Raw genomic sequence first — 22,392 nt, 5'->3', positions numbered from 1 at the left:
TGTTTATTCTAGCTTGCCCTCTTTGCTCAGTCTCCTTATTTCTTCTTCTACCATATGTAAGGGCAATTCAGGAATTTTTACTTCCCTGAGTATCAGCCAGAGCTTTTTCCAGGCTTCTAAGAGCCACCCCAGTAGTGAATTTGCCACATCCTTTTAGGTCCTTGTTAGGATATTAAATCTCATGTCCTGAGAAGGTACCTCCAAATCAATGAATTCTTGCTTATCTAGGCTTATATTCCAACCCCTTTGACCAAACACCCTAAAAATCTAAATCTGGGGTTATTTCCTTGACTCCTGCTGCTAAACTAGATAATTTTCCAGTTCTTTTGGTGTAGGGTTAATTACACCCTCTGCAATTGGAGCTCTGAAGTGCATTTGCGTGGCTGCCACACTTTGGAGGGGAACTCATGCAGATTTCTAAACTCCTCTACATGGCGCTTTCTTCTCTATACTCTGGCTTGCCAATTCTAGCCACCTTGGCCTCCCCAGTCTTATATTCCCACCTCACCAACTCAGCAAAACTGCCAGGCTCTCCTTGGATCACCTCCTCTCTGTGCTGGGACCTAGAAATTGTAGAAAGCCTGTGTGATCTTAGTGACCACTTATTCATTTTCCTTCTGTCGGGGATCACAGTCCTGGGCTGCCTGATGCCCAGTGTCTAAGACAGTTGTTGCATATATTTTCCCCATTATCTTAGCAATTGACTGCAACAAAGCAAAATCTTTGACTTGTTAGAGTTCAAACAAATTACTACTTTCACTACTTCTCTGATAATGCTAACTACAAGGAAGGCTAGGAAAAGTAGTTTTTATTCCAGGTATTTTTTTGCTCAGTTAAAAATCAGGGATTTTTATTCCAAAAAAGGACAGAGGACAGATATTGAGAGAGCACTATTAATCTGCCCCACTATTACAGGTGAGCTATCTCCTCTTGGTCCTTGAAAGATATTATTCCAACCATCTTCTGACTTCCATTGTGCTGTTGAGAAGTCAGCTGTCATTTTACCTGTCATTCATTTATAGTGACCAGTCTTTTTCTCTACTTTTGATTATTTTTACTTCTTTGGTGTTCTATACTTTCATGTCGATATGTCTGAGAGTGGGTTTCATTTAGCTATTTTTAGGATTTAAGCTATTTTTGTTCCCATTTTCCAGCTACGAAAACTGAAGCTTTAGAGCATCACACACATACACCCCAGTGGAGAAGTGGTTGGACTTTATTTTTAATCTGTACTATATGGCTTTTAATAAAAATTGAATGTTCATTCAATAAATATTTTTAAAAAGAAAGGAGCCCCAGGAGTTTATAGGTATAGTTTCAATAAATAGACTGATACTATCAGATATTCTGTTCGGTGGATAGATATGAAAGAAACCAACTTTCCAAACCCAAATCTATCAAACAACAATCCAAGGAAGAATTATTCCATAATAAATCTTGTTTTTAAAGTTTTTCATGAGGCATCAGATTCTTTCAACATTGTAATAATACAGTTTGATGTAATAATTAATAGTCACAAATAAATTACTCAGGTATACCCAAGAGATGATGCTTGAAATGTATATAAATAATCTAGGGCTTGGCTTAAATATCCTAAGACTTTAGAGTCATTCATCTGAGAAAACCCAATTGTTAGCATGCATTTTTATTGCATCTCTCATTTAGAGGAGTAAAAAGCATTGATTTAGAGCAAAAACCATTGCCACGTTAGTACACCATCTTTATATACCAGTTCAGTGCAACAGGGGACTGAATAGCTTTGTCCTCTGTTACACCAGGTCCTGAAAATGCTGCACCTTTAGCTCCCCCTGGAGGAGGTTAGGACTATCTGACTTCAAAGAAAACCAGATTTATCTTGACTCTTTGGAGAGACAGGCACATAGACTATGTAATTAATAGTCACTGGATTTCTGCAATCTATACACTGCTATGCATTAAATGAAAGTTAATTTTTAACAGCAAGAACCTTAACACAAAGTCAGTTTGAAAGTCAATCTCAGGCAAACTTCATTTCACAGGATCGTTTATTCTTTCAATACCGCATGTATCTATTCAATTAAGCAAAGAAATCATTTCATTTATTCTAAGCCAGGAGAGCTAATTGAGAGACCTGCATGACACTGACAGTTTCCCACTCTACAGCAAGCACTAAGTGTACTAATTTAGGACTTTCCTGGTCACCTAACACACAGAAGCTAAAAAACAGAAACATGGTGACGGCAGGTGGAGCATGAGAAAACCTGACCCACATACTGTAACTCGCTTTCCAGAGTGTTATTTCAGTTGACCCTTTTACTTGCCTTATCTGAATTTCCTTGTCTCTTTCCTCTTTCTACTTTTTGAGAAACAATTTTTCTATCTTATCTGATATTCCATGGAATTCTGTTCCTAACTTGCATCCTTCTGTTATCCTTCTGTAATTAAGTTTCAATTCCTTCATCAAAATACTGTCAATTCAGCTGATCTTCACCTGTCAACGCCACACCAAATCACTACTACTTATTCCTTGAATGATTAGCATTAGCCTGCTATAAGAGAGCATATCCTATCCCACCAATAAAATTATCCCATATTTTTTCAAGTGTTTACTATGTAAGATGCTTAATACATTCATCCATTCATTCACAAAGCAAATGCCATTGAGTGCCAATATATGCTAGGCTCTGTTCTAGGCATGGGGAGTACAGTAGCAAACAAAACTCTAATCCCCACCCTCAGGTAGTTCCCGTTTTAGTGGAGGGAGACCGTTAATGAACAAAATAAGTACAATATATAGCTTGGTAGATAGGGAAATACTATACAAAAAAGTGAAACGGAGAGTTGTAGCTTTAAGTAAAAGTGGTAGAGCAGACTTCATACATGAGTAAAAACCAGTGAGGAGGTTGTCGCGAATAATAGGAAGAAGATGAAGGAGGGAATCAATCATGCAGTCACCTGGGGGAAGATTTCTAAGCAGAGGAAAGAGCAAAAACTAAGGTTTTAAGGCAGGAGCATAGCTAGAAACGGCAAAGGGGCCAGTGGGCCTGGAACAGAATCGGCAGTAGGGAGAGAGGTAGCAAATCGGGTTAGAGAGGCACCTGAGGCATACTACGTAGGGCAGTGTAGGTTATGGTAATGTCTGTGGCTTTTACTCTGAGTGAAGTGAGAAGCATTGGGGTTTTTGAGCAGAGCAGTGATATCATCTGATTTAAATTTTATAAAGAACACTCAGGCCCTGGCCAGTGTGGTTCAGTTGGTTGGGCATTGTCCTGTGCACCGAAACCTTGCCAGTTCCATTCCCAGTCAGGGTACATGCCCAAGTTCTGGGCTCAATCCCCAGTTGGGGGGTATGGGGAGGCAGCGGATCGATGTTGCACTCTCATGTTGATGTTTCTCTCTCTCTCCCTTCCTCTCTCTCTAAAAATCAATTTAAAAATATTAAAACAAAACAGAACACCCAGACAGTGAGTTGGTAAGAGAATGAAGGTTAAACAAGGGTATAATCAGGGAGATCAGTTAAGAGACTACTACAAAATCCAAGCACGAAATGTTGTCAATAGCAGGAGAGTAAAAAGTAGTCAAATCCTGGAAATACTTTGAAGGTAGACCTGAAAGGATATAGAGCATGGGAGAAAGAGAGAAGTCATGGATTACTGCAAGATTTTCCTCCTGAGCAATTGCAAAAACACAGTTGCCTTGAACTAAGATGGGAAGAACACAGAAGGGAGTAAGAAGAGTTCAGGACCTTAATTTTGGACATGTTAAGTTTGAGATACTTATTAAATATTTTAGTGGAGCTGGTGAATGGGCAATTGGAAGTCTGAGTCTGGAGTTTAGGGGTCCAAGTCCAGGCTAGAGACAGAGAATTGAGAGTCATCAGTATATAAATGGTAGTTAAGACCATGAATCTGGATAAGCTCACCAAGGGAGTGTAGACAGAAAACAAACGAGGTCTAAGGAATGAACCCAAATACTTGTTGATTTGGGAACTACAAAGTCATTATATTTCTTGCTTTCCCTTTGTTTACAGGGCTCATTAAGCTATTATTAAGAGAAACCATCCAGAAAAAAATAAATTCACAGTGATTATTGTCTACTGTTCCACCAGATGACTATAAATCACCTGTCTGGTGATTCTTTCTAGGTCTTCAGGTTCCAAAATTAAGATGAACAAATCTGGGTGTTTTGGGGGGCTTGTTTGTTGCCAGTGACATTTTAAAGAAGGGCGTTACATTTGCCGACTCCCTGGCAGGTTCCCCAAATAACAACTCATCACTAGACAGTAACAACTATTTCTCAGCAATCCAAGGATAAATGATAATATATTAGACAAACGTGAATAGACCACAGCTTTAAGAACTCTCCAACTAGTCTGTCTGCCATCCCACCCATCCTAAATGCACACTTCTGGTTATCTGACCTCAGGATTACTTTTTCAGAAAAGAAGAAAAATGATTATACTTCTCTGCCTTTACAGTCGTCAGTTGTCAACTTTCCCTAACCCCGAGGGAGGAGAAGGTAGGCAGTTAGGAGCTTAGTATAATAAGATATTTTGTTTCTATCCGTTTGCCTTTTTTTAAAATGAAAAGAATGCTTTTTTGTTGTCTTGTACCATCTTGTCACTTATGGCTCCCACGTCACCTAGGATTTCTTGATCATTTCCCAATTCAATTCTGCTAGTTGTTTTAATAACCTGGATCAATTTCATTTAGGGCTCTTCAACTTACACTTTGAGAAGCTGTATAAGTTTGTATTTAGCTAACTTGGCATTTTCTTGGCATTCACACGTACCGGTATAGTTTGTTCCTGTTTACAGAACTATGTGTTAAAAGGTATGACCTTCTGCCCCAGTCGATTTGGCTCAGTGGTTAGAGCCCACACACTGAAGGGTCCCCAGTTCAATTCTGGCCAAGGGCACGTACCTCCGTTGCAGGCTTGATCCCCAGCCCTAGTCAGGGAGCGTGCAGGAGGCAACCCATCGATGTCTCTCTCACATAGATGGTTTCTCTCCCTCTCTCTCTCTCTCTCTCTTCCTCCTTCCCTCCCTCCCTCCAAATTTCCCTGAAAAGCAATGGAAAAAATATCCTCGGGTGAGGATAAATAAATAAATAAATAATAAATAAATAAATAAATAAGTAAACGGCACGACTTTCTTAACCCTGAATTTGATGGAAATGTTGACTGTGCAGCAGCAGCTACCACATTTGTGGCCTTATTAGGCACTGAAACTATACGATTAACCACTGTTACTCAGGTTTGCAAATCCAACTCCTTTGGCAGAGTTGGTGAAATGTCTGCAGGAATGGCATAGAAATAATTTAAACACAGAAATGAGGATTATATCTTCTTTCAAAGACTCTCTGGGCTCCAATGTCATCATGTTCTAACCACCCTGGGACATTTCAGTTTTGATGTAAGCAACTCATTACTTCAACTGTTTGCTAAAGGAAAAAAAATGCTTTGTAACAAATAGTTACAAGACAGAGTCATATGTGGAAAATGAAAACAGATCAGAAATACAACTCAAACACACTCGCCTGACTAATGCCTTTTGACAAGTATTATCAACCAATAACTATATATCCTACCAACTATGTGTACTGCTGAAGTTTCAATGGCAAACTTCACAGTTTCATACTTCAAACTTTCATACTATCAGCAAAGAGTTCACAGAATAATCATTATAGTAACCAGAATAAGAACAACAACAAGGAAAGTATGGGTAAGCCCCTACTTTTATAATAAAGTGACAAATTTCTGTCCAAAAATCCACATCCTTAGGGATGGTCTTAAACTAAAATAGCAGACAATCAATCGGGGACATTTTATATAAGATAAAGCTATAACTCTTGGTAATTACTCCCAAATTCTTAAGATAAATGGCAGTATGTTATTCAATAGATCTCCCTTATTCACAATAATGACTAGATCTCCACTTCCAGAACTCTTTAACTGAACTTCTAGTTCCAGCCATGATAGAGCAACAGGTATTGGTCTTACCTTGAGCAAAAATAATGATAAAACTGTACAAAAACATTTAAAACACCTGTTTGCAGATTTTAGACAGTGGATAAGGGTAAATTTTATCAGAAATATAATAGCTCTAAATATGTATGCACCTAATAACAAAGCTTGAAAATACATAAAGCATCTAATAATAGAACTAAAAGGAGAAAGAGACAAATCTATAACTACAGTAGATTTCAGTATTATTCCCTCAGCAACTGATAAGACTGAAAATCAGTAAAGATATGAGACCTAGTACACTCTATATCAGCCAACTTGACCTCCTTGCCATTTATAGACCACTATACCCAACTTCAGCAAACTACATATTCTTTTCAGGTGTAAATGCAACATTCACTAAGAAAGACCATATGCTAGGACATAAGACAAGTTTCAGTGGATTTATAAGAACTGAAATAATATGGAATACATTCTCTGGCCACAATGAAATTAAATTAAAAACCAAGAATAGTAAGATATTTGGAATAGCCCTAACTAGCTGAAAATTGAACGACACATTTCTAAATAAATGGACCAAAGAAGAAACCCAAAGGGAAATTGGAAAATATTTTTTTTAATTGATTTTAGAGAGGGGGAAGGGAGAGGGATAGAGAAATAGAAACATCGATGAAAGAGAAACATCAACATCAACTGCCTCCTGCACACAGCCCCCACTGGGGATTAAGCCTGAAATCAGGAATCAAACCAGCGACCTCTTGGTGCATGGGTTGACGCTCAACCACTGAGCCACACCAACCAATACCTGCCCGGCCAGCGTGGCTCAGTTGAGTGCCCACCTATGAACCAGGTGGTCACAGATTGATTCCCGGTCAGGGCACATGCCTGGGTTGCGGGCTCAATCCCCAGTAGGAAGCGTGCAGGAGGCAGCTAATCAATGACTCTCTCATCATTCATGTTTCTTTCTCTCTCTCCCTTCCTCTCTCTGAAATCAATTAAAACACACACACACACACACACACGACACAGGGCTCCAGGGTCTTTTTAAAAATGAACAAACAAAAACCTAATACCATTTAAAATAGCATCAAAAAACAAAACACATAGGAATAAATTAATAAGTGATGTAGAAGACTACTACACAATGTTACCAAAAAATTAAAGATCTAAACAAACAGAGAGTTAATACCATGCTCGTGGACTAGAAGACTCAATATTATTAAGATATCCATTCTCCTCAAATTGATGTATAAATTTAACAAGTCCCAATCAAAATCCCAGAAGGCATTTTTTGTAGAAATTGAAAGAAATTGATAATCCTCTGATATTAATGTAAGAATCAACAAATGTTACATTCAACAGAGAATGGACGGACTTATAACTGTTAAACGTACTGCAGGGAACAACTTGATTTCCCTGGAGGAGATTAGTTACTAAAGCTAACAGGGAGCCCTGGCTGGTGTGGCTCAGTTGGTTGGGCATTGGCCTGTGCACTAAAAGGTTGCTGATTTGATTCCCTGTCAGGGCACATGCCTGGGTTTCAGGCTCATTCCCTGGTGGGGGGCATGCAGGAGGTAGCCAATCAATGTTAAGCTCTCACATCGATGTTTCTCTCTTCTCCCTTCCCCCACTCTCTAAAAATAAAAATAAAAAACTATAAAAGGAAAAAAGCTAACAGGGAGTCTGTTAGAAAGCTGTATTCTGATCAACCTCTGATGAGATTAAAATAAATTATAGCCTTGGCTAGAAAGCTCAGTTGGTTAGAGCATCTCCTGATACACCAAGGTTGTAGGTTCAATCCCTGGTCAGGACATATACAAGAAGCAACCAATGAATGTATAAAAATAAGTGGAACAACAAATTGATATTCCTCTCTCTCTCTACCCCCCTTCCTCTCTCTAAAATAAATAAATAAAATTTAACTAACTAAATAAAGGAGATTATGATGTTATAATAAAAAATTATGTTTTCCTTTGTTTTCATGTCTACTTTTAGTAAATAAAAAATCAGGTAGAGTCCTGGCAAAACACCAGATAACCCCATTTTATTATTGTTTTTTAAGAATAGGACAATCAAGAATTTTGGCAGTATACTTCTTTTGGGTTGTATATAATTGCTTTTTATTACATAGAAAAGGTTTATAGCACATCAAAGGCACTATCAGATGGAACTAGAAAACTGGAAGAGTGCTAGTAGTTGTTTAAAAGGATAAAAGAATACCATATAATTTATAGATATTTTATAAATATTATAAATAATTTCATAGGTGACTAACAGAACATATTGAATCATGTAATGGTAATAACAGCTTTTAAAACAATGGGTCAGATATTTCATTAAAAACTTACTTCAGGAAGCCTTACTTTAGGAAATAATTGATATTTAAAGTTATATGACTAGCAGAGGGCAGAGATTGGTATAAGTACAGTGCGTGTCATATGGCAGGATGTATGGAGTAATCATGGCAAGTAAAGAGGCAGGCGGACAGGAGATGACTTTAATTCCAAATCAGAGCATCACATCAACAGAAGAAAGATGAAAACAGTGAATGGTTTGCTAACAAAATGCAGTTGGATGATACTGATGCAGATGAATGGCCTACTTAACAGCTCATTACATTTATATTGTATATAAAATAAAAAGGGAAGACTTGCAAGTTGTCATTTAAGATTTAAAAGACACTACAAAAAAAAACACACCCTGCTCCACTTCAAATTCTTCTCCTCACAATGGCCATCTCCACCCTAAAATTAGAAACCAAGCCAGTAAGAACCAGAGATAAGAATGCAAATATATACTGCCAAAACTTCGCCTATTAATGTTAAATTATATGTAACAACACATTCTATTAAACTACTAAATGATAAACATGCTGGTCAAGCCAAAAAGATTTGCTTCAATGCTTTGCTCAATTTCCATCCTTATTAAACACAACCTTCATGATATATTTAAATGCTGTTCCAGAATGATCAGTGTAGAATCAAACCCATGTTTCATGCTTATCAAGTATATTTGCTTGCTCAGAAATATTTAGTGCTCCCAGACATTAGAATCTTACTTTATTACACATTTAGAAATCTTTCCTTTTGTAATTATAAAGTTCTGAACCTAAGCTAAGAATGACCACTAATCAAACATGACTGAGATAATTTATCATCAAATAAAATTATATGACTTAATGTAAGCTATAGTTATATTAGGATGTACCAGTCAGGCAGTTTTTATAAATTAATGTTAAAATTAAGAAAACATGAATAATTTAAAGATTAATAAATTTAAAACAAATTTAGTTGAATATACACATAACTACACAGAATTTATGATATATATGTAGAATTATCTAGTCAGCATTTTTGCTTAATATTAAAGAAAAGGATTTTTTTTTTAAACCATACAGTGATTCTGGGATTCCCTGAATTTTCAGCTGCTGCATTTTCTACTCTACATCTGGCAGGCTCTTCTTCCTTTCAGTTTGTGCATTTCCTGTATTCTAAAAAGTAAATAGAAACAGGACCTTAATTGAGGAAATGGTGATTCTTTGGCTAACGAAATATAGCCACAGATAAGTACTTGTACTTTGCACCTGGAGGTTGTTTCATAAGGTACAGGGAGACTATTTAGCAAAATATTCCTCATTATCATCATGAAACAGAACTGAAGGTAGTTTTGTATGGGCTCTTATCTCTCTTGCCTAACAAACTCTTTAGCAGTACTTTGGGGTTTCTCTCTAGGTCATAGATTCTATTCAATGCATGTATGTACTATTTCAGTACACGTTTAAGATGCCTAAAAGAGTTTAATGTACAACTGGTAAGTGCCTGAATCTGATTAGGTAATTCAAAAACAAGTCAGTTACAGAGCCAAGAATAAAACAAATAACTTGCTAGTATCTGTTATGCTTTTAAAAACATGTGATATTCTCTTGTGCTCTAAAACAACAAACTACCAACTCAAAATCTAGAAAATTTTCTTAATTCTGACATTAATTTATTAAAAGCATCTGGAATAGCCTTCAATGCAATTTTGGTCACTTGTCAAAACTCTATTTGAATTGAGCAATACAAATAAACTACAACTATCATTGATGACTTCTGGTTATTTCTAATAACTACAACTGTTTCAAGGTCACTCTTTAAAATGTCATCTTTTCAGGAGTTCTACACCATATGAGCAAGAAGGGACTTTTCCTTTCCTATTTACTTTTGTATTTTAAAATGACAGAACTGGCCCAGCCAGGCGTGGCTCAGCGGTTGAGCGTCGACCTGGGATCCAGGCGATCAGGGTTCAATTCCCGGTCAGGGCACATGCCCGGGTTGCGGGCTGCAGCCAATCAATGACTCTCTCATCACTGATGTTTCTATCTCTCTCTCTCCCTCTCCCTCTCCCTTCCTCTCTCTGAAATCGATAAAGATATATTTAAAAATAAAATAAATAAATACAATGACAGAACTGTCTTAAGAGTTCCTTTCTTCTTGCATTGGAATGTAATTGTAGTTCCAGGTGGGGCTCTCATAGGACAGTGGGATAATAGCACATTACTAGCCTGCCTAACTCAGGAGCCCAAAGTCAACAATCATTCAAAATATGTGCAAACGGTATACTGTTCAACATGCTGTGACATCAGTAAGTGACCAAAGTTTAAAGCCATCTTATTACTTTTTATAATGAACTTAAAGGTGACCATTAATGGCTTTCATCTTCTAGCTAGAAATTTTAACTTTTCTGCAAAATAAAATAGGGAGTTCTTAACAAGTTCTAGGCCAAGAATAAAGTATAAATATCACTGTGAAAATATATCTACTAGTGTCTGATAATGGTTTTATTTGAATGTTGTAGACATTGAACAGACTTATTTAAATGCCTTTTTAAGTAGTTGCAGATCAAAGTTTCTTTACTTTTCTAATTTACTCAAATTTCATTGATAGGTATGTGCTAATATACATATATTTTAGTATGTCTTTATTGACTTCAGAGAGAAGAAGGGAGAAGGAGAGAGATAGAAACATCAATGATGAAAGAGAATCATTGATTGGCTGCTTCCTGCACATCCCCTGCTGGGGATCGAGCCTGCAACCTGGCACGTGCCTTGACTGGGAATCAAATGGCGATCACCTGGATCTTAGGTGGATGCTGAACCACTGAGCCACGCTGGCCAGACGGTGTGTGCTAATTTTATCATGAATGAAAATGTAATAAAGCCCTGGCTTGTGTGGCTCAGTTGGTTGGGTGTCGTCCCATGCACTGAAAGGTTGCCAGTTCAATTCCCAGTCAGAGCACATGTCCAGGTTGGGGGCTCAATCCTTGGTAGGGGCCATACAGGTCGCAGCCGATTGATGCTGCACTCTCACATCGATGTTTCTCTCTTCCCCTCTCCCTTCCTCTCTCTCAGAATATCAGTGAACTATTCTTTTTAAAAATGTAATCAATTTTATTTAAAAAATAAGAAACTGAGATAACAAAGTTGATGACCTCACAAAAATAGGCCATCTATGTGTTTTAATTCAGTGGGTGCTGAGCACAATCCCCTTCTCTTAAAAGAATACCTTTAGAGAGTATTCATTTGGATGTTTAGGGCTTTAAGATTTCCAAAGAAAATTCAAGACTCTCGCCCAGCTGGTGTGGCTCAGTGGTTGAGCATCGACCTATGATCCTGGCTATCGTGGTTCGATTCCCAGTCAGGGCACATGCCCAGGCTGTGGGCTCAATCCCCAGCGGGCCATGCAGGAGGCAGGCAATCAATGACTCTCTCAACATTGATGTTTCTATCTCTCTCTCCCTCCCTCTCTCTCTGAAATCAATAAAAACATATTTTTAAAAAATTCAAGACTCTCTCTGGTGGGTTGGGGCTGGGAGATTCAACAAGATTATCTGATAGCCAGTTAAGAGCAAATATTTGTGAAAATAGGACAGTAGGTAGACAGAAGAGATTCGGGATCAAACTGGAGAAAACACAGGAAGGGAGGGGCTCCAGGCAAACACACTGTTCTTGTGACCATATAGCCATGTCTATACCACCATTTGCTCCCTCTGGCACGGTTTGCTCGCCTGACACTAGGAAATACACACAACACACACACTCTTTTCCCTGAGCACCATGTGTGCTAATCACTTTGGCGTTCAAATGAGGGCTGGTATTCACTGCTCCCTGAAGTTATAAAGCCTTTAGTAAGTGGCTATTCTGAGGAAAGACATATTGCTTTCTCTACTTCAAAGATTACAGAATTTTTAATTTTTATATAACTTTCCAATGATAATAACTAAATTTACATACCAAGTCAAGGATTCTAAACAGCATTCCTTAGTAAAAGCAATAAACAAAATATGCTTTACCTCTTGTTTTTCTTGATTTTGATCCACATTAAGTAAAGTTGGTATTTTAGATGAATCTATTTTCTTTGATTCCCTCTTCAGCACTTTTATCTGTTTAACTTTTGCAAAAATATATACAACAATGACAACTTGTTATTCTTACGTTGATATTTTACTTTCCTTTTTAAGAGTTTCAAATGAAAATTCTGATATCAACTTAAGTCAGTTTCTCATTTTATTGTAAAGGAACTGGACAAATCATGAGTTGTAATGGTAAAATGTACCAATCATAAATTATTTGTTTTATAACTTTACAAATAAGACATTTATTTTTTTTAAATCTGAGTATAACTGTTAAATGGATCAGATAATTCCTCTTAAACGGTACAAGTGCTGTATTCTTGCTATTATATTAAGTTTTCACAAGGTGTCACTGTTCTTCAAAGAAACATAACACTGCCAAAAATGAGTTTCATTTTAAGAAATCAATACCTGTTATAAACCTTAGTCTACTAAATCCTTGGATTCCTGAAGCACATATATAATTCCTGCCATTATATGGGCAAATAATCATGGATAAACACAGGAAATTGATTTGTTCCCTGTCATAGACCGAACCAAAACCACCTTCTTCAAATACTGTTCTAAACATTTCAACAATACTGAGCTAATGAGATATTTACCTTTTCAAGTTTTCTTAACCTGCCTTTAAAATTTTCTCCTTTAAGTCTCATCCCTTATTTGGCTATGGGGAAAAAATTCTCATCTGCTGAAAATATTTTTCACAGTAATTTACTATTTTCTACCTAAATCACCTTATAAAATGTAAGTTATATTACATAAAAGGTTTTGTGAAAGATAATATCGGGAGATTTGCAGTGCTACGCAATAGATACATACCGTCCATTCTTTTCACCTCCTTTGACTGTATTATGAAAGGCAATTTTGGGAAATGGAATTCTTTCCTGTCAGGTCTGGGAAAATTCAGCTTCCTTTTATTTCCATTTGCCATTTGGTCACTTTGACTTGTCCGCTCATTAAATACACCCTTCTCCATTTGGCTCTAAACAAACAAATAAACAAGAATTCATTTGAATAAAGATGTGTAACTATTCAATGACTAGCCTAGAATTATTAGCCATTTTGGATGGTATAAGATATGCATAAAAATACTTTCTAGAAGACAGTACCAATAAATATATAAACAGATTAAAGTTCAGTAGAAGTTTCATAAAGCAAACATTATTTTTAGCATATTGAATATTCTGAGAATAATAGTCTTGATCATGAGAACCACAATCTTTTAATTTTTAATCCTATTCATTGCACTCTGACTTTGGACAAATTGCTTCAGTTCATTTTATTAAAAATTTATTTTTCTAGCCCTGGCTGGGGTGGCTCAGTTGGTTGAGTGTCGTCCCATGCACCAAAAGTGGCAGGTTTGATTCCCAGTCAGTGTATGTGCTCAAGTGGTGGGTTCAACCCCCCGTTGCGGTGTGTACAGAAGTTAACAGATCAATGTTTCTCTCTCTCTCCCTCTCCCTTCCAATCTCTCTAAAATAAATAAAAACATATTATTATTTTTTTAAATTATTTTTCTATTTACAAAATAATGTGCTCTGGACACTAGGAAAATACAAAGGAAAAAAGTTACTTGTGAACCCAGCGTTCTGGAAAACCTTTTATGTTTCCTGGTTTTGCTCAATTGACAACAGATAATAAAAACTTTCCTAGATTAACTGAACTACCTGGCTTCAAGGTGAGGGTTGGGGGAGCAGCTTTCTCCCAGAGAAAAGTGCTGCCAGAGGCCACTGTTCCTTTGCTGAGCCCTTCCCTCACAGAGCCAGCAGGCCAGCTCCACATCAGTCTCTATCAACCTGGCTTACACTGTTCCCCCAGCCCTGGTGATTCCCTGAAACCCCACTCCACCCAACTTGCAGGCCCACCCAAGCCGTTTCCAGTGGCCTTTCCATACAAATGGCCTTTCTTGACTCATCCTTCAGACTTTCCTAAAATCTGTCAAACAAGCAGCATCTGGCCTCCGCCTACCCCATACCACTTGCTAAGTGGCCCCAGGCCTGTCACTAGCAGCAGCTAGCTTCAGATCACAGCTTGGTTTCTCCTGGGTACCTCCAAGCCAGCACAAATAGCAGTCATCCATAGATTGCTCTGTAGCTCACGCCGGGTGGCCCAGGCAGGGCACAGGTGGTGGCTGACCCAGTGGACAGCTTAAGACCACCCCAAATTACAACTCAACCACCTCCACCAGTGACACACTCAAGGGGTAGACTCAGTGGGCACCAAAGCCCCAGTGAAGCAAGTCTTTTCCCCTACAGTTGCAGCTGGTCCTCAAAGCCAATCAGCCTAGGGGGTCAATCCCTCCAGTGACGTGCCAATAGCAATCAAGGATCAACTACAACATGACAGTACACACAGCCTACACAGGGGCACACCTGGGGCGTCCAGCTCAGGTGAGTGGGGAGGCTGTGCCACTGAGCCCTATAGAACACCTACTACACAAGGCCACTCTACCAAGTACAGAAGATGTAGCAGCTCTAATACACAGAATCAAACACAAGGAAGCAGCCAAAATAAGGAGATAAAGAAACAGGTGCCAAATGAAAGAATAGGAGATATCTCCAGAAAAATAACTAAATAACATAGAGGCAAGCAAAATACCAGATATAGAGTTCAAAACATAGTTATAAGGATACTCAAGAAACTTAGTGAGAACATCAACAGCATAAAAAAGGACATGAAAACCATTAAAAAAGGGCCAGTCAGAAATGAAGGATACACTAACTGAAACAAAGGATAAATTACTGGAGATCAACAGTAGAGTAGATGAAGCAGAGAATCAAATTAGTGACTTGAAACATAAGGAAGCAGAAAACACCCAATCAGAACAGCAAAAAGAAAAAGAATCCAAAGAAATGAGGATAGTGTAAGAAGCTGCTGGGACAACTTCAAGCATACCAACAACATTCACATCACAATGATGGAAAATTTCCCTACCCTGGTGAAGGAAACAGATAAACAAGTCCAGGAAGCACAGAAAGTCTCATACAAGATGAACCCAAAGAGGCCCAGAACAAGACACATGCCAAAAGGTTAAAGACAAAGAAAAAATCTTAAAAGCAGCAAGAGAAAAGCAGTTAGTTACCTACAAGGGAGCACCCATACGACTGTCAGTTGATTTCTCAACAGAAACTTTGCAGGCCAGACACGATGGGCACAAAATTCAAAGTGATGAAAAGCAAGGACCTACAACCAAGATTACCCAACAAAGCTATCATTTAGATAGAATCAAAGGACAGATAAAGAGCTTCCCAGACAAGGAGTTCATCACCACCAATCAAATATCATATGAAATGTTCAAGGGTTTACTTTAAGAAGAAAACATAAAAAATATGAATAATAAAATGGCAATAAATACATATCTATCAACAATTACTTTAAATGCAAATGGATTAAATGCTCCAATCAAAAGACATATGGTGACTGAATGTATAACAAAACAAGACCCTTACATATGCTGTCTACAAGAAATTCACTTCAGATTCGAAGACACACAGACTGAAAGTATAGAGATGGAAAAAAATATTTCATGAAAATGGAAATAAAACAAAAAAGCTGGGGTACCAATATTTATATCAGACAAAATAGACTTTAAAACAAAGGCTATAACAAGAGAAAAGAAGGACCTAGCAATCCAATTCTGGGTATTTATCCAAGGAAATCCAAAACACTAAATTGAAAAGACATATACATCCATATGTTTATTGTAGCATTATTTACAATAGCCAACATATGGAAGCAACCTAAGTGTCCATCAATAGATCAGTGGATAAAAAAGAAGTGGTGTGCCCTAGTCGGTGAGGCTCAGTGGTTAGAACATTGGCCTGTGTGATGAGGGGTCTCAGGTTCAATTCCCAGTCAAGGGCACATACCTGGGCTGCAGGTTCCACTCCCACCCCTGGTCGGGCCACGTGCAAGAGGCAACCAAAGGATGTGCCTCTCTCACATCAATCTCTCTCTCTCTCCCCCTCCCTCCCTCTCTTCCATTCTCTTTAAAAGGCAATGAAGGGAATATCCTCGGGTAAGGATTAACAACAACAACAAAAAGTGGTGCATATATACAATGGAATATGATTTGGCCATAAAAAAGAATGAAATCTCGCCATCTGCGGCAACATGGATGGACCTAGAGGGTTTTATGCTAGGTGAAAGAAGTCAGTCAGAGAAAGACAAATGCCAGACGTTTTCATTTATATGTGGAATCTAGGGAAAAAAATAGACAAACAGAACAGAGGCAGACTCATAGATGTGGGAGCATTTTGACAGTTGTCAGATGGGAGAGGGGTTGGGGGGGATGGGTGAAAGAGATGAAGGGATTCAGAAATGCAAATTGGTGGTTGCAGAATGGTCCTGGGGATGTAGAGTGCAGCATAGGGAATATAGTCAAATAAGTGGAACAACAAACCCATGTTTCTCTTTCTCTCAATCTCTCTGCCCTCTCTCTCTCTTCCCCCCCTCTCTTCCTCTCTCTTTCAAAATCAATAAATAAATTTTTAAAAGACTCTCCTTTAAAAACTTTTTTTTAAATAAAAAGGAAAAGAAAAACTTTCCTAGGTTAATGAATAACCTTCCACAATATAATGTGTAGTATCCCGCTGTATATATATATATTCTAATGCACTTAACCAGCCACTTGCTTGGATGAATTTGTATTTTCAATTTTTTATTATTATAAATAACACTGTGGGTCAACATTTTTTTTTTTAAATCCTCATCCAAGGATATTTTTTCCATTGCTTTTCAGAGACAGTGGGGGGGGGGGGGGAGAGAGAGAGAGAAACATCGATGTGAGAGAGACACATTGATTGGTCGACTCCTGCATGTGCCCAGACCCGGGCCGGGGACTGAGCCAGCAATGGAGGTATGTGCCCTTGGCCAGAATTGAACTCGGGACCCTTCAATCTGCAGGCCGACATCTAACCACTGAGCCACATTGGCTAGGGTCTGGTTCAATTTTTGAATAAGCTACTTTCCTATGTAAAAAAATGAGGGAATAAACTTCACTGATTGTTTTTTTTAGTGAAAAGTAAAATGTATCTATTTGGCAATTACTTTAATCTATAAAGTAAGATATTGCCCGGCTGGGCGTGGCTCAGCAGTTAAGCGTCGACCTAGAATCCAGGTGATCGGGGTTTGATTCCCGGTCACGGCACATGCCTGGGTTGCGGGCTCGATCCCCGGTCTGGGGCATGCAGGAGGCAGCTGATCAATGACCCTCTCATCATTGATGCTTCTATCTCTCTCTCTCCCTCTCCTTTCCTCTCTCTGAAATCAATACAGATATATTTAAAAAATAATAATAAAGTTATTAAAAACATTTTTTACAATTTATCTTTACTCTTGAAAGTATTACAGATGTCCCCTTTTCCCCCATTGACCCCTTCCACCCTGCACCCACTCCCTGTCCCAGGCCTTCACTACACTATTGTCTGTGTCCACAGGTTATGCATATATGCATATAAATTTTTGGTTAATCGCTCCCACCCACCCTCCCTCAGAGATTCATCAGTCTGTTCCATGGTTCCATGTCATTGAATCATTTCTGTTCATCAGTTTATTAAGTTCTTTAGATTCCAGATATAAGTGAGATCATGCGATGTTTGTCTTTCTCTGCCTGGCTTATTTTGTTTAGCATAATATTCTCCAGGTCCATCCATACTGTCCCAAAGGGTACGAGATCCTTCTTCTTTACAGCTGTGTAGTACCCCATGGTGTAAATGTCCCATAGCCCATCTACTGATGGGCACTTGGGCTGTTTCCAGATCTCAGCTAGTCTAAATTGCACTGCTTTGAACATAGGGGTGCATATATTCTTTCTGATTAGTGTTTCAGGATTCTTAGGATATATTCATAGGAGTGGGATAACTGGGTCAAAAGGCAGTTCCATTTTTAACTTTTTGAGGAAACTCCATTCATTTTTTGAGGTGAAAAAATAAAAAGTCAACCCATGGACATAGACAATAGTGCAGTGAAGGACAGTGGAGTGGGGAGCAGGGTGGAGGAGGTCAATTGGGGGGAAAGGGAGACATATGTAATACTTTCAACAATAAAGATAATTTTTGTTTAAGAAAAAAAAGTCTTGTGACTTTTAAAGGTGAAAATCTTAAACGCCTCCCCCTCCCCCAGGCAAGTAACACACTGAATACACAAATCAGGTTAAAAGGAATTAACTAAAATTGAGAAGGCACTAAGGAAATGCCTATTTTCATCTCAGGGGGAAAATAAGGAAACTAAAAGCAAATTTTAAAAAATTTTAAAGCTCCAGAGATGGGGAAAGGACAAGGGGGGCAGTTAGAGAGATAATGCTGAAAGAGGCCATAATTCATTAACGAGCTTCTTGCCTTACTTGAGTGGGGCCTGTATCCTCTTGCCTGCTATTAGCCATAACTTGTCCAATAGGTTGTGAAGAGGTATGTCTCTTTTTTGCTCTTTCAGATAACCTATTATTTAAAAACAAATAAAAAGTTATTAAAACTCCCCAGAAGTGCTTCTGTTTCAATTCAATAATGAGTAAGTTATACCATAGAAGTCTAGTTTGAACACTGAGTGCAAAATGCAGTTGTCAGTCCTCAAGTGCCAACTGCTCTGAGTAGAGAGGTGAAAACAGAGCAGAGAACAACTCACTATGGCTAATGTCAGTGGGAGCAACCGTGTTGTAGGGTTACTCCAACTGGCCTACTTGGTCCCTTCTATCTGATCTGAACCTAGATCTTTGAATTATTGGGTTTCTGAATTTCTGAGCTTGCTGTCCAAAGCTGGTTCACAACCATGGTTATTGCAGCAATGGTTTTTGGGTCACCTCAAGAACAACTGAGCTCTTGCTATCTGTAACCTGCTGTGCCTTTCGACTGACACAGACATGTCCACATAGACATGTCCACTTGCCCACCTCTGCAGAGCAGTGTTTCACAATGTATAGCCCAAATCAGTCTGGTAGGATCAGCTTGGGATATAGAATCTAGTCTCCTTCCTCATCTAGATATACAGTAGTTTCCCTAAATTTAGAACTGGCCCTGATGCCTTACTAGATAGACCCTGCCATCCATCACATTGCCCTTGATTAATAGACTGATGCACCATTCTCTCAATCTGTATCAGTAGCTAAAACTAAAAGTAGCCCAAGTATGTTGTTTTCCTCCCAAAATATTTGACCTTGAAAAACTATTGACTATTTGACTATATAAGATTATTTTCAACTATCCTCTCTCCATTTAGAGAATTAGCTATGATACAGAAATAAAGCTTACTTTGTTATAACAAGGCACATCAATACCAGAACTTAGGTCGTATCACCTTTTTTCTCTCCAAATGAGAAGAAATTTTTCTAAGGTTTTTTTGTTGTTGTTGTTGTTTTTAAATATATCTTTATTGATTTCAGAGAGAGGAAAGGAGAGGGAGAGAGAGATAGAAACATCAATGATGAGAGAGTCATTGGTTGAACCCACAACCCGGGCATGTGCCCTCACCGGGAACCGAACCCTGATCGCCTGGATCCTAGGTTGACGCTCAATCGCTGAGCAACGCCCGGCCAGGTAAAGTTTGTTTTTGTTTTTTAAATTGAGGTTTTTCCAAAAGGCATTAGTGAAAAATTAAACATCTGTATAGCTAATAAAAGTTAATTTCTTCTACAGTATTTATAAGAAAGACTCAGTAAGGACCCAGTGTATGACTATAATTTCAATATATCTTCAAATTCATTTTACCTACAGACACTATGAACTCGATTCTTTGAAATACTATTATACAGGGACATTATATTACTTAGGTCCACTTCCTTTTGTCTCTCTTCTGTTGGAACTCACCTTGAATTGGAGTGGGAGGGATTTGAACTGCGACTGGAAGCCATCAAATTGCTGCTAGTTAGGTTAATGGGCGGCATCATCCTACTGCCTCCAGCATGTGGGCTGTCTTTCATGCCAAGGGAGTTAGCGCTGGGATTGGCAGGGTGTGGTGGTTCACTGATTACAGATTTTGTATTTTGAGACACGGTATGAGCATTTTCAATTGTATCTGTTTGACAATGTCCACTTTCATACTCTGTCTTTTTTGGTTCTAAGATATCTGCTTTTCCTCCTTTGACTTTAATAACTCTGGCTTTGGTTTCCTTGAGCTTTTTTTCTTTTTCCATTTCCTGGAATAGATACATCCAAAATCTGAGTCAGAAGAACTGTAATTTTTATCATTAGAGTGCTAACTATATAACGTTACTGGCTAAAAAGAAAACCAGTTTTTACCTTTCCGAAAAGTGAAGTGTGTAGCAGTGTATCAGTATAAATTGTTTTTCTTTCATCTTTCATAAGTTCATTTTCTTTAGAATTCTCTTTTGGCTTTACGAATGCATTGAGTTTTGCTTCTTGTAGTAATTTAGCTCTTAGTTCCGGTATGAATCTGATAAAACAAGCAATATCAACCGATCATCTTTTTATTTATGTAGATAATTTTTGTTGTTAATCCTCACCCAAGGATATTTTTTTTCCATTGCTTTTCAGAGAGACAACGGAAGGGAGGAAGGAGAGAGAGAGAGAGAGAGAGAGAGAGAGAGAGAGAGAGAGAGAGAGAGAGAGGGAGGGAGAAACATCGATGTGAGAGTCAGAATCACATCTATTGGATGCCTCCCGCACTCACCCCAACAGGGCAAGGAGAGCCTGCAACCCAGGCAGGTGCCCTTGACCAGGAATTTAACCCAGACCCCTCAGTCTTGTGGGCTGGTGCTCTAATCACTGAGCCAAACTGACCAGGGCTGTAGATATTTTTATCTTTAATGGACTATTTAATCAAGTAATTTACATTTCAGCCACAAAATAAGTAATCAATAATGCATACCAAGAACTGGCCCAATATTTACCTAATACAAATTGCTTCCTGGTAAAGACACATCTTTCAGTTTTGCCATGGGAATTTACTATATAAAACTTTTACAAAATAAGACTTAAAGAAATTAGATTCCTTCTGTGATGCAAACTTTAAAAATAAAAATATTGCTTTTAAATTTTGATAAGTATACTATTCTTTTCAGGGAAGGCTCAGGCCATTTTTGTCTTTTTTGTGGTTCTTTAAAGTAATAGTACTTAAAAGATAAACTAACTAGTTTCTGAAATCTTACTCTAGAAAAATATTTTCAATACAAAATGTAACAGAATGTCAACAATGAAGGAAGATTGGGTTATAATTTGACTTTCTTTTGTATTTTATTTTTATTTTTTTGTTAATCCTCACTGGGGGATATTTTTTCCATTGATTTTTAGAGAGCGTGGAAGGGAGGGAGGGAGGAGGAGGGAGGGGGAGAGAGAGAAAGAGAAACACCGATATAAGAGAGACACATCAATTGTTTGCTTCCCACAGGCACTCCAACTGGGGCCGGGGATAGGACCTGCAACCCAGCTACATGCCCTTGACCAGGAATTGGACCTGTGACCCTTGCGTCTGCAGGTTGATGCTCTAACCACTGAGCAACACCAGCCAAGGCTCTTTCTTTTTTTAAAAAAAGTTATTTATTTTTTAACATAAAATCCATTAATTTGGCTCAAAATTCAAAAGGCTATCTTGAAAAGTCTCCTTTCCACCCCTGTGCCTGAGTTACACAGTTCAACTCCTCGAAGCAGCTATTGCTATCAATCTGGGGAACTTTTAAAAATATCAGTCCATGAATGAATTCTTCCCTCGTTCAGCCCAGTCTTGCCAGTGCTGTGCAGAGGACATGTTTAGTAAAGGGTAGTGTGAGGAGATGAAGAAAATAACTAGTGCGATTACTTTGGTAGAATGAGAAAATGTCACACTTCTGTGAAAACTCCCTTGCACTGCAGAAGGTTCAAAAAAGGAAGAGTCCTCTTACCAAAGGAAAAGGTCTTCCCCAAACATTTTCTGAGGGTTCAATAATTGGAACTCAAGAACTTTCACCCATAACAGTAAAATCCAAATATCTAGATACCTGAAATATCAACTTAGTCTATGTAGAATTGATACTAAACCACCTTTTTATTCAACAACTGGCACTTTTCATTAATGACACTTTAATATATCTTCTCATTCTTTTGTTTTAAATTAAAATTCCTGAAATGACTG

The 22,392-nt window shown here is 38.2% G+C and overlaps 1 protein-coding gene across 1 annotated transcript in view; it reads right to left on the bottom strand.

Moving 5' to 3' along the window:
* Positions 1 to 9,379: 9,379 nt before the first annotated feature.
* The window catches only part of CDKL3 (cyclin dependent kinase like 3), a 38,059-nt gene continuing 25,046 nt past the window's right edge, over positions 9,380 to 22,392 (bottom strand). Inside the window, exons 7-12 of the mRNA XM_016197551.2 lie at positions 20,565 to 20,718; positions 20,133 to 20,461; positions 18,677 to 18,770; positions 13,153 to 13,315; positions 12,274 to 12,371; positions 9,380 to 9,433 (exon numbers count right to left, since the gene is read on the bottom strand). Coding sequence (XP_016053037.2) covers positions 9,380 to 9,433; positions 12,274 to 12,371; positions 13,153 to 13,315; positions 18,677 to 18,770; positions 20,133 to 20,461; positions 20,565 to 20,718 — 892 coding nt within the window. The remainder of the gene's footprint in view (positions 9,434 to 12,273; positions 12,372 to 13,152; positions 13,316 to 18,676; positions 18,771 to 20,132; positions 20,462 to 20,564; positions 20,719 to 22,392) is intronic.

Source organism: Miniopterus natalensis, chromosome 4, assembly GCF_054644295.1.
Source record: "Miniopterus natalensis isolate mMinNat1 chromosome 4, mMinNat1.hap1, whole genome shotgun sequence".
Lineage (NCBI taxonomy): Eukaryota > Metazoa > Chordata > Mammalia > Chiroptera > Miniopteridae > Miniopterus > Miniopterus natalensis.
This window is presented reverse-complemented; position numbering and strand designations above follow the sequence as displayed.